We start from the raw sequence: 14,119 nt of genomic DNA on the forward strand, positions 1-14,119 counted from the left end.
AAAAACAGAAATCTTAGTTTGTGTAATTGTCTAGCACACAGTTCTGTTGTTGTTGTAGTCTTCAGTCTGAAGACTAATTTGATGCAGCTATCTGTGGCAGTCTATCTTCATTCTGTTGAGGGCTGTACTAGGGTGATCCTGCATCATTGATAGATTGTGAAAGCTGTGCCCTCCTCTGGAACCCCCCCCCCCCCTCCCCCTCCCCCCTCCTCCTCCCCCTCCCCCTCCCCCTCCCCCCCCCCCCCCACCCCACTCACCATAAAACAAATTTTCCTTACTTTTTTTTTACAGAGTTATCAAATTGTATAATTTTTTAAATATGTTTAATGAAAATTAAGCATTGTTGAAAAATATCCCTGGCATCAGTTACCATGCACAGGAATCTCTCATTTCATTCGTGCCTCAAAAATGGTGGGGAGTTTGCTTGTCGAAATACCAATGGTTGTGAGGACATTACCCAGCTGCATTCCCCTGAGTTATTTGAACATTTGATTCAGTACAACCTCAAATTTCATGACAAAGTTACTAGCTCAGGAGGCTAGTAAACTAAATAAACCCTCTCCTTGCATTTGATTCCTCCACTGTCATGTCTCACTCCAGTCATCAGTTGGCAGAAATTTGGAAATACTGGAAGCCTTTGCACAAAGAGCATATATGCATCAGCATCTTCTCACCAACCTTTGAAAACCTAAAATATTGTGGTGAAGTAGCTGCAATAACTGCATTGTCAGAAGCAAGTGAGCTGTGTTGGTGGCAGTTGTATGAACTGAGTGCACTGTTGACTTTTTAACCATATTAACAATAGATGTCTGTTCAGTAATAGTCATTTTTTCATGATTCTACTAGGACAAAATGACACAGTAGAGATGGTACTGTGCATTTAGAGTTATAGGCCAAGGGTAAGGCTTCATCTCGTAGGCAGAAGATAGGAGAGACAAGTGAATTAACATACCTCTCCTGAGTAATTCTTGAACCATCTTTCTTCATCATCATCATCATCATCATCATTTAAGACTGATTATGCCTTTTAGCATTCAGTCTGGAGCATAGCCCCCTTATAAAATTCCTCCATGATCCCCTATTCAGTGCTAACATTGGTGCCTCTTCTGATGTTAAGCCTATTACTTCAAAATCATTCTTAACCAAATCCAGGTACCTTCTCCTTGGTCTACCCTGACTCCTCTTAACCTCTACTGCTGAACCCATGAGTCTCTTGGGTAACCTTGCTTCTCCCATGCGTGTAATATGACCCCACTATCTAAGCCTGTTCGCCCTGACTGCTATATCTATAGAGTTCATTCCCAGTTTTTCTTTGATTTCCTCATTGTGGACACCCTCCTGCCATTGTTCCCATCTACTAGTACCTGCAATCATCCTAGCTACTTTCATATCCGTAACCTCAACCTTATTGATAAGGTAACCTGAATCCACCCAGCTTTCACTCCCATACAACAAAGTTGGTCGAAAGATTGAACAGTGCACAGATAACTTAGTCTTGGTACTGATTTCCTTCTTGCAGAAGAGAGTAGATCATAGCTGAGCACTCACATCTTTCTTTCTTGAACTTTTTTTCATGTCAGTTTTGTGCTCCCTCTTTGCCTGCACCCTTTACAGTGAGCCTCTCTCACTATGTCCTCAGTATGGTCCTATCTCTGTGTAACTGTGAGAACTTACATCCACTTGAACGTGCTGAATATAGTCATTGACTTGGTCACCCTCTCTAACCCCTTTCATCATTCCTCATTCAGCCCTCCACTACAAAATGAACTTTTATTAGAAGCCTCTGGATGTGTCCCTTCAAATTAACAACTCTTTCATGTATATCTACATCTGCATTCAAGTACTTGGCAAAAGGGCTCATCAAACCACCTTCAAACTATTTCTCTATCATTCCACTCTCGAACAGCACACTAACAGCAAAATTAACACTTCACTCATTCAATCTGAGCTCTGCTTTATCCTATTTTCTTATATTTATCATTTCTTTCTTGTGCGTGGACATCAACAAAATATTTTTGTGTTTGGAGTAGAAAGTTGGTTTTAGAAATTTTCTGAAAAGAACTTGCTTCAACACAAAATATCTTTGTTGTAATGATTATCAGCCCAAGTCACAAATCATATCCATGAAACTCTCCCCCCTATTTTATGACAATACAATACAAGTTGCCCTTCTTTGAACTTTTTCAAAGTTCTCACTCAAACCTATTTGGAAAGGATTACATACAGTGCAGTGTTACTGTGCAAGAGAATGGACTAGTGTAGTGTAGGGAGTCTTTTTAGTCGATCTGTAGTGGCTTTTAAGTTTTCTGCTTGTAAAACACATTCATTAGTTTGCATTCCCCACAATGTATGTAATAGTTCCAGTGGAAGTTGTTTGTAATTGTAATCCTTAGATACATAATAGATTTGACAACCTATAGATTTGTGTGGTTTACCATGTAACCAGAATTTAAAAGATTTGTTTTAGCACTCATGTGAATCATCTCTCGCTTTTATTATTGAAAGTCAATTGATTCTTTTTGCACCTTAGCAGATATCTTATCTACATCATGTTGCAGGTTAAGGCTGCTTATGTCATAAAGCTCTTTTCTCCTCAATTCAGTACATACCTACTCATTAATTATTTGATCTACCCACCTACACTTCAAAATTCTTCTGTTACATCACATTTTAAAAACTTATTATCTCCTCTTTTCTGTACTGCTTATCATCCCACATTCCACTTTCATATGAAGCTACACAGCAGACAAATACATAGTTTTAAATTGTCATACATTTTCATGTCTGGTATGTTAAAACATCTTACTTATACTTGTGCAGGTTGAGGCAACTAAGACAGGCCACTCCAAATACATCCAGTATAAAATAAATATACCAAGATGTGGTTTGCACTAAGTTATAGTGGACAATATGGTGAATTTCTTTATATTCAAAAATAATTTTAGTCAGCAAATTACAGCACTGACTTTGTTTTTTCTAATAGAACTATATACTTTTTTTTATGACATTTTAAAGAAGCTTCTAAGAGAACTTCAATGACATAACATGTTCTTCAGGGGAAGAATATTCACATACTATGTTTGTGAATGTGAAACTATTTCATAATGTTTACCACAGCTGAACCCTCAATGACAGTGGGTGTTCCTCCAGACATACATTGTATTGTGAATATACAGACACTGTATAAAAAGAGACATTGTAGTCTCAATGATGAAAAATGACCTTCATTTTTTTTTTACTTTTGTGCTCACTGTGAACATCTCAATAGCAAGTTATCTGATTGCTGCACAGCAAAGACAGACTGATGAGTTTCCAGCACACAGATAAACACAGGAAACCTACCTGAATTATGTGTTTTCTTACATTTGGCCTAATAGGTCAGAAATTTATGAAACCTCTTCTCGTGAGGGAGGGATAGTGGTCTGCAACAATGTCATCTAGATACTTCCTCTTATCTGTGTAACATGATGTTTAACTTAGCAGTGTTAGTCATTAGCATGAGATGCTTTATAAAAAAAATGTCAGTAGTCTTATTTATATGAAATAATATATCGACAACAATCATGCTGTGAAAATCATAATACTTGCCTTTAAACCACATAAAATTTTGTGTGACATTATATTTCACTTATTACTTTCTTAGACCAAACTTTATGGCTGCTAGAGTAAGAGCCCATAAGCTAGCTATTATCCCCATATTCATCAGATGTCTTGTGCATTACCATTGATCCAATTTCCTTACATTTACTTTTAATTGGGAAAATAAAACTCAGTTTAAGGGCTAAGAGTTTTTAGAAATTTAATATTAGAAATTTGTTTGGGCTACTGGAAGAGAGAAGAATTAGACTTCAATAACCTTTTAAGGCCATTAGAGGTAGAACACTAGCTCTGATGCATCACAGACCATCACCTGTAAATGGCTTCTTGTACATGTGAATTGCAAATTTCTACTGTTTGTACAAATTGTATAAAAATGCTATGTGCAAAAAAGATAATAAATAAATAAAAGGATAGGAATCAACAGTAGTCCTGTTGAAGGATCAACAGTGGCATTCACAGGGCCCGTGAGAATGTCTAGACGAGCATATGACTATATTCCTGAATATGAGCCCAGTATCTTAAACATTACACTATCTTACCTGATGGACTGCTATATGGAGTTACAATAGCAGCAGGGTCTTACTGGAAAGGTAATTGTCAGTTTTACTTGTTAGCACAAATTTTTTTCTCAACGTACACAATACAATTTCTGTTAGATGCTTTATGGGATGTAAATGTAGTTGTAGAATAATTGTTTCTAAAATTACTGTTTAAACATTTTCCTACATGCCTAAATAGATTCATATCATGCCTAATATTCTGCATCCATGAAATGCATTTTTAAGTAGTAAACTGACTTTACAATTCCTTGCCCTTTTTTAACTTTGTCTATTATTTCAGGATCAGTCCATATGAATGGACAAACCCATACCCCTGCATTGAAGAACCAGAAACACTGGAGAACCAATTTACACTGAGTAACAGTTTATGGTTCACAATTGGAAGTCTGATGCAACAAGGCACAGAAATAGCACCAATGTAAGTTAAATGCCAATATATTTTCCTCAAAGGCATTAGAGTGTACAAAAGGTTTTATTGTGAGTATGTGTATGTCTGTGTGTGTGTGTGTGTGTGTGTGTGTAGCCCTCTATAGCTGGAAACTTAGTTTGATTGTGATCTCTCCCCTCCTTCATCTAAAGTTCCTTTACACAAAATGGAGATGTCAAATAGCCTGTGCAGTCAACTCATAATGGGTACACTTTAGTATAGTGCAGTGTATTTATTTGTCATTCATTCATTACACACACACACACACACACACACACACATATATATATATATATATATATATATATATATATATATATATATATATATATGCTGCATAGCTGGGAAGATTAGCAACCACTTCAGGGCTGCATGATTTTCAAATGAAATATGTGTTTAGTGAGGAGAGGGGGCACCTGCATGGACAGGATTTACACCTATAGGTCTCCAGCTGCCATCACCTGCCACAGTGTGAAGGCATCTTAGGTACACAGGGCCCGTGAAATTTATGGCCAAGAGACCTTGTGTTGTTAGAGTGTTCTTCTGATTGAGCTGATGTGTTTCTAAAATAAGAGTTGTATACCATCTCACTAGCAATCTGTGCATAGGCCCCTTTAGCATTGAAGCATGTTGGATTTGGCAGTTTTGTAACCATTTTTTTGAAAACCATATGCAAGAGTGTTAACTATGCTGCTACTCACTTAATCTCTCACATATTGTGTTTTGTAAATCCCATCATCAAGGAAAGCCTTCAGAGATGTGGAATAAGTCAAGTTATACCATGGTTCTGGGAGGAGTAAAGGTAACAACTTACCATGTAGTAGAGGCATTAATAAATCAATAGACTCATAAACAAGACTGAAAAACATTGCTAAGCACTTGCTCATGTCCTTCAGCATTAAGCACAAATCAAGCATACACACACACATTCATACACACATTACATACAGAATAAACATACTCACACACATTTATACATCTGCATGGTTACGTTGTCTCAGAAGTCTGGCGTGATTTCCAATGCCTGCTCAGATCATCAGGATGATCCCAGAATCTCTACACTAAATGTATCTCATGCTCCTATGGAACCTCTTCTCTTGTTGATCAATACTTCCAGTCCATTGCCAACGGCATAGCTTTCCATAGCAAAGTCACAAACCACTTCCTTCATCATCTTTCAACCATTTTGATCCCATTACCATCCAAATCCCTAGTCATAACTGTGATGCCCCCTGCCTATGCATCATCATCCCCCACTACTGAACACCTCTGCCTGCATCCTACTTATTCCAAGTCAGTCACTTCATTTCTTATACACCTTGCAAACTAAATCATTTTGTAAAACTTCTTCTCTTTGAGAGAAGTATATACAGACAAATTCACAACATATTCATGAGAACGCCCATGGCACACTCTTATGCCAACCTGTTTGTGAGCTATTGTAAATCTTCCTAACCCCCCCCCCCCCCTCCAAGATTCCAAATCCCTTGTGTAGTTTGACTTCTTTTTGGTTCTACTTTAATGATGTACACCCATTTCCAAGACACTATATCCTCATTCCTCTACAGCCGCAACACCTTCTCTCCCATCTGCTTCACTCGGTCCTCCTTGGCCTACAACACCACCTTCCTTAACATTGACCTATGCTTCTCCAAAGGCTTCATAAAAGCTTCTGTTCATATCAAGCCCACTATCCATCAACAGTTACTGCACTTTGATATCTACCACCTGCTTCACATTAAAAATTGGCCAGCTGTTGATGGTTAGTTTGCAGTGACAAGCAGTGGCTTGTCCAGTACGCTGAAGGTCCGACCAAAGCTTCCACAGGTAGGCATTACCATCCAAATCTAGTCTGCAAACCATTATCCTGTGTCATATCCACACATGTCCCTAATTCTCTGACAATCACCATGAACCAGCTGCAAAGTAACAATCCCCCTCCCCACTGAGTCTCTTATCCTCCATATAACCACAGTCTGGAACAGCTTAACTATACCCTTTGCAAGGGCTTTGGCTACTTATTATTGTGCCTGGAAATGAGAAATATACCATGCACAATCTTTTACAGCTCTCCCAAAGTGGTATTTAGCCAATAATCCTATTTATAAAATATCCTGGTACATCCATATACAACATACAACTCATTGCCTTCTTTGCCATTTGAGTCATACCCCATGGAAGATGTAGGTGCAAGACCAGTCTTACACACCTACACAGTGCATCCTATTCCAGTACCATCACAGGTGTATCCTATTCCATCAGAGGCTGTGCCACTTGTGAAAGTAGTCATAGCATTTAGCAGATTTGATGTAACTTTTGTAGGGCCTCTAATGTGAGCATTACCAACAACAATTTCTCACTGGAATGAATGGCCAGCTCAAAGCTGTGGCTAAGAGCAGAATTGACCATCCAGCAGTGGAACATGCTGCTGAGCAAGTGTTCAGCTTCAGTGGTTGCTTCAAAATCTCCACCCAACACCAGTTCTCTGCACTACATGGATGGTAATTGCCATTAAAATACATCCTTCCACACAACAACCATTCTGGCATCCTTCTCCTCTAGTCCCTGTCCCACAACCATCTCCACTTGTATTAACAACCCCCCTCCCTCCACCCCACATCACTCAATCTACACTCACTCCTCCTTCTCCACAGTCTCCTTTTTCCTCTGTTGTCTCTCCCCTTTCCTGACCACTCCTCTATGGCACTGTATATGACAACAACTCCACCTGCCTGTGCCACATTCCTGTCCTGTGCATATGCTACCTTTGCCTCCTGTGGATCAGCCATGTTCCCCATTAATGCTCCCTTCCCATTCCTTGTACTCCTTGCTCACTCCATCCAATAGACCACCTCTTCTTAGTTAAAATGTTTCACCAGAACACTGTAATTGGCCAGAGAACTGCAGCTGTGCTGGTGCATCAAAATGTATGTGTATTTATTTTGTACTAGTTTGCCCTGAAGTAGGACATCATTTGACAGTGTAGCAACATTTTTCAGTCAGACTGTTGTGTCTGTTGACAATTCAGCACCTCAGTTACATGATAAGCTGATAACTTGACTCCTCCCAACATTTATATTTCACATAGGATTTTTGGTTATCATCTCAAGTCACACATTGGTAGGCAAAGGCAGCAATCTGAGGATGTTTCTGTAAAGTTCAAAACAAAAATTGTGACTAATGAAAATCTACTCTCAGTGATAAATGTGAGAATTACTGTAATTGTATATATTTAGAATACAAAAAGATCTATAGGAATGTGCTGATTACTGCAAAAAAGTCACTTAATGACAAAGTAATATATAAAGCACAGAATAAAAGCAAAGTAGTCTGGGGTGTTATAAAAAAGGAAATGGGAAGAGGCACCAAATGCAGAATAACATACTGCTAAGGGAGGGGGATAAGGTAATAAATGATCCACAACACTTAGCAAACTATGTAAATGAGCATTTTTCAAGTATTGCAGAGAAATTACAAAAAAATTCCCAAAAACAAATCCAACACCTGTAAATAATGTTGCACTAAATACAATGATGTTACTTCCAACCACAGAGAATGAAGCCAATAAAACTGTTCAAAAACTAAAAAATAGAAAGTCAGTAGGCTTAGATGAAGTACTAATTTGTGTACTGAATCAATGCATAGAGATTATACAAGGCCCCTTAACAAATATAATAAATGAACCCTTCACATCAGGGACATTTCCAGGGCAGTTAAAACAGGCAAGAGTTGTACCTTTGCTTAAGAAAGGTACTGCAGAAGACATAGAAAATTACCAGGCCCATCACCATGCTGTCACAATTCTCAAAAATAATATGAGCAGTTATGAAAGACAGATTAATGAATTACCAGGATAAATATAATCTTTTAAGAGAATCACAGTTTGGTTTCCGAAATGGCAAAAATATGGAGTCAGCCATTGTAGAATTCACAAAAGTTGAACTTGATGCTCTTGATAAAGATGAGTGTGTCACAGGAATCTGTTTTGGATCTTTCTAAGGCCTTTGATTCAGTGAACCACAAGAGTCTTATTAAATAAATTAGAAGCATTAGGAATAAGAAGGATAGCTAATGACTGGTTTTGATCATACCTAGCAGATAGGGTACAAAGAGTAGACATAACACACACTTCAAATAGATCCAAACATTTACTAAATCACTTATCAAAACCAAAATACAATAATATAGAAGTTCCACAAGGTAGCATATTAGGACCAATACTATTCCTGATATACATCAATGACTTTCCCAGCAGTGTTACTCATCGTGAAAAAATTCTCTTTGCTAATGACAGCAATATTGTAGTCACTGAGAAGACAACAGAACTCCTTGCAGAGAAAGCAAATTAAACTCTCAAGGATGTTTATGATTGGTCAATAAGCAATAAAGTGATATTGAACATAAAGAAAACTAATGTCATGACTTCATTTTGAAGAGGAAAAATGACAATGTTAAATTACATGTAGATGGCACCTTTATAGACTGTGTAACAAATGCAAAATTTCGAGGAATGAATATAGATTCTCAGTTGAAGTGGTGTGAACACACAGATGTACTTGCAAACAAAATGTCATCAGCATGTTATGCCCTTAGAATCCTATCATCAGTGTGTAACATGCAGTGTCTTTTAGTTACATACTATTCATATGTACATTCAATTCTTAGCTATGGCTTTCTCTTTTGGGGAACAAATGCACAAAATATGAACACAATTTTCAAACTCCAGAAAAGAGCCATAAGAATAATAACAAAAAATAGAAGTCAAGCTCATTGTAAAGATCTGTTCAAAACACTGGTGATTTTAACTGCTCCATATGAATACATTTACCAGTCAGTTGTTCACATCAAAAATGACATTGGTAATTACTGCACAAGCAGCTCTGTCCATGACCATGGAACTCATCTTACATTTACCAAGAAAAAATAAACAATAAACTCAAAACAGCATTTTCTATCAAGGAATAAAACTGTACAATAAATTACCAAAAGAGATTAAAGAAATTACAAAAATGCACTTATTTAAGAAAGCAGCTAAAAATACCTATTATGCAACACATTTTATACATTGAAGGATTACTTTATTAAACAGAATAGGGGTTTGGTAAAAAAAAGTTATACAAATAAATAATAATAATGACAGACGAAGGCGCAAGGCATGGTAGTTGTGAAGGGGATCCGATGCCCGGCCCTTGGTCCTGTCCAGCCAACCCCGTTGAACAAAACCGATCACCTGATGCAGGACCGGGTCCCGCGCAGTAGCCGACGCGACCTGCGAACCTGTAAGTGGAAAACCCTCGACCGCACGACGTTCCTCCTCATCAATGTGGAAACAGAGTAGTTCATCTCGATCGAAAACCGGGTCGGGGCCCATCGGCAAACGCGACGACGCGTCAGCGTTGGCATGCTGAGCCGTGGGGCGATAGTGAATCTCATAGTGAAAACGAGACAAGTATAAGGCCCAACGTTGCAGGCGGTGAGCTGCCTTATCCGGAAGCGACGCCAAGGGGCTGAACAGAGAGACCAGCGGCTTGTGGTCGGTGATGAGGTGAAACTTAGAACCATACAAAAAAACGCTGAACTTTTTTAGAGCATAAATGTTAGCGAGCGCCTCCTTTTCGATTTGAGAGTAACGCCGTTGGGCATCGTTGAGGGTCTTGGAAGTGTAGGCGATGGGTCGTTCCGACCCATCCTCATACCGATGGGCGAGAACAGCCCCTAGGCCATACTGTGACGCGTCAGTCGCCAGAACCAAGTGCTGACCCGGACGGAATGTGGCAAGACAAGGCGCCGACTGCAAATGAGCCTTCAGGCGGACAAAAGCCTGCTCACACTCGTCGGACCAACAGAAAGGAACGTTTTTGCGTAACAGCTGATGCAGAGGATGAGCCACCGCCGCCGCGGATGGAATGAATTTCTGATAATAAGCAACCTTGCCTAGAAACGCCTGAAGTTCTTTGACCGTAGACGGCCGGGGTAGGGCGGTAATGGCCACAACGTGCTGTCGCAGAGGACGTATACCCTCACGGGACAAGTGGGAACCAAGATACACAATGGAGTGTTGGAAGAACTGTGACTTGGCCAGATTGCACTTCAACCCAGCTGAATGCAGAACCCGAAACAGTGAACGCAAATTGCGAAGGTGCTCCTCTGTGGAGGCCCCCGTGACAACAATGTCATCCAGGTAGTTGATGCAGCCAGGAACGGAAGCCGTGAGCTGTTCCAAAAACCGCTGAAAAATGGCCAGCATGATAGCGACGCCAAATGGTAACTGCTGGTACTGATACAACCCACAAGGAGTGTTGATGACGAGAAATTCCTTGGAAGATGCATCCAACGGCAACTGATGGTACGCCTCCGATAAGTCCAGTTTGGAAAATAACTGGCCCCCAGCGAGCTTGGTAAATAACTCCTCAGGACAGGGAAGAGGATATGTGTCAATGAGGCTCTGAGCGTTGACAGTGGCTTTAAAATCACCACACAATCGCAGACTCCCATTTGGTTTAGAAACCACCACGATGGGCGATGCCCATTCGCTGGATGTAACAGGAAGGAGAATCCCCGAAGCTGTTAACCTGTCTATCTCAGCTTTGACAGGTGCACGCAACGCCATCGGAATAGGGTGAGCCCGGAAAAACTTAGGGTGAGCTGTAGGTTTAAGAGTAATGTGGGCTTCAAAATCCTTGGCACGACCCAGGCCAGCAGAGAACACGGACGAGAATTCAGAACACAAGCCATCCAGCTGTTGATATGGAATATCCTCAGATATGAGGTGCACATCATCATCAATGGAGAACCCGAACAACTGGAAAACATCATAACCGAACAGGTTTTCAGTGCCCGCATGATCCACCACATAAAACGTGAGGGGCCTAACAACAGACTTGTAGGCAGTGGAAGCATCAAACTGGCCAACGATAGGAATTTGCTGCTTATTATAAGTTCGTAGATTTCGCGTAACAGGAGACAAGGGAGGGGAGCCCAACTCCAAATACGTGCGAGAATTAATGAGAGTTACTGCAGAGCCAGTGTCCACTTGCATGCGAATGTCTTTATCCAGAACACGAACAGTAACAAACAACTTATTTGTTTGAGAAAGCACACAGTTAACATCCATGTCCGATGCCTCGTCCTCGTCGACAGGAACTTTAGGGGACTGACACACAGAAGCAATGTGGCCTTGTTTCCTACATGAATTACACGTGGCCAAACATTTTGGACATGCGACCCTGTCATGCTGTACGAAGCAACGTGGACAAGAAGGAAGTGCAGAACGAACCTGCTTCTGTGGTTGCCGTTTTCGCTGCGAGTGTGGCGGCCCAACGCGACGTTGTTGACGCGAGTGCACCGCCGCCACATCGTCGTTTCCCTGTGAAACAGGCAAATTGTCCGCGTCGAAAGTGGTGTGTACAGCGCCTACATCACACCACGCGTCTATTTGCGCACCAGCAGCGTGAGACACTTCAAAAGATTGAGCGATGCTGAGAACTTCCAACAACAACGGGTTGGGCAATTGTAAGGCATGTTGCTGAACTTCTTTATCAGGAGCAAGCCGTAGAATAGCGTCCCTAACCATTGAATCAGCATAAGACTCATGATGAGTGTCCGTGAAAAACTGACATTTCCGACTCAGACCGTGTAGTTCCGCCGCCCAAGCCCGGTAGGATTGAAGGGGCTGTTTACGACACCGGTAGAATGCCACGCGGGCGGCAACGACGTGGGTGTTTTTTTGGTAATAGTTAGACAATAAATCACACATTTCTTGGAAGGACAGAGAGGCAGGTTCCCGCAGAGGGGCTAACTGACATAGCAGCTGGTAGATCCGTGGGGAAATCCAAGATAGAAATAACGACTTACACATAGGAGCGTCAACAATGCCGAAAGCCAAGAAGTGTTGCCGCAAACGCTTCTCATAATCCTCCCAGTCTTCAGCGGCCTTGTCGTAAGGAGGGAACGGAGGCGGAGAAGAGGAAGACAGACGATGAGTAAGCGACGTCGACAACGCCTGAATAGCAGCCGTCAGCTGCGTTTGTTGTTCAATGAGCGCGTGCATAAGCTGTTCCATGTCTGCCCCGACACGAACACACAAATCCACAATGCAGGAAAAAAAATATCCGACCTCGTCGCCAAAAAGTGTTATAATCTTTAATCACTAATAAATTGTGTGGATATACAAAAGTAGAAACACTAGCGAGTTACATGCTACTAACTCCGTATCTGTCATTCGACTGCCGTGCCGTGACATGCGGCCGGCGCCGTTCATAGCCAGGTGGCGCTCCCGCGCTCGGCCGAGCTGCGGAGCGCCTCTATCGCCGTGTTCGCTTACTGACGTAGCGGCACTTTTAAATCTCGTGGCACTGTCACAACAATGTGTGTATAGTATGTGCAGTGACTGATAATGAGATACGAGTGAAAGGTGTGGTATTACCTTATTTAACAAGTTATTTTAAAAAAAGTATTGTATACTAGGAGTATATCTAATGATTGTGTCCTACTAGAAGTCTGTAAATGTATGTGTATATGAATTAGCTTATTTTAAATTGGTCTAAACTTGTAAATACCTCAACATGCCTTATATCCTTGTAAAAAGATATCTATGGATGAATAAAGCTACTACTACTACTACTACTACTACTACTACTACTACTTTATATATAAGAAATGAAAGAAAGGTGCATGGATCATAAACATCATACATACAGAGAGTAATCAACATTGTTAGCAGTCAAAAAACAATGTTTCTTCATAGTGCTTAGCATGAACTATGAAGGCATCAAGGTGTTACAACAGCCCAGCACAAACAGGAATGACATCCTAAAAGAATCTGTGGAACTTCATCTATATGAAGTGCTTCTAAATAGGGACAGCAGTTTTCTACTATGTAAATCATAGGATGTCAATTTGGAATGAAGATCCATTCACACCAAACCATCTAAAGAGCTAGGACGATATTGCAATAACTTATTTCCTTCCTCCCAGCAGCATTCAGCATACTGCAGTGGTGTAATGATGAGTGAGAACTGTGGCTGAATTCCTCCCCACTTTGCCAGTGAAACCATGCCTGGCTATAGAGAATTCAGGGAAGATAACAGGAGGGATAGTAACAAGGCCGTGGCTCATGGGAAGATATTCAGTCATCAGGGTTCTCTCAGGATGTCAAAAAGTTTGCTTGTCAAAATATTGCAAAATCTGGACACTGCCATCCAGCACAATTGTCTAGAGAAGATCAAGAATGTGAGATGGCTTTCCTACTTTTCTTCAGGAACCCAACATGCAAAGAATTAAATCACTGCAATTTACATTGTTCATCAACTGTTGACATACCAAAATTTTGTCCCATGCTTTGCTAAGGGAACATTATAGTGAGAGGAAATTAAACACTAAGACAAAAAATGATACATGTTGAAGGAAGTATCTGAATAGAACAGAAAATGATAGACGATATGGTTTACATGTACAGACAGACAAATGATTATATTTTCAGAAAAATTTGATGATTTATTCAAGAGAAAGAGCTTCATGAATTGAGCACTTT

General features: G+C 40.5%; 1 protein-coding gene across 2 annotated transcripts in view; it reads left to right on the forward strand.

Moving 5' to 3' along the window:
* The window catches only part of LOC124555073 (glutamate receptor ionotropic, kainate 2-like), a 512,372-nt gene that overhangs the window by 418,617 nt on the left and 79,636 nt on the right, over window positions 1-14,119 (forward strand). For both annotated transcript variants that reach the window (XM_047128860.1, XM_047128861.1), the window contains exon 13: window positions 4,441-4,578. In XM_047128860.1, coding sequence (XP_046984816.1) covers window positions 4,441-4,578 — 138 coding nt within the window. The remainder of the gene's footprint in view (window positions 1-4,440; window positions 4,579-14,119) is intronic.

Source organism: Schistocerca americana, chromosome X (assembly GCF_021461395.2).
Source record: "Schistocerca americana isolate TAMUIC-IGC-003095 chromosome X, iqSchAmer2.1, whole genome shotgun sequence".
Classification (NCBI taxonomy): domain Eukaryota; kingdom Metazoa; phylum Arthropoda; class Insecta; order Orthoptera; family Acrididae; genus Schistocerca; species Schistocerca americana.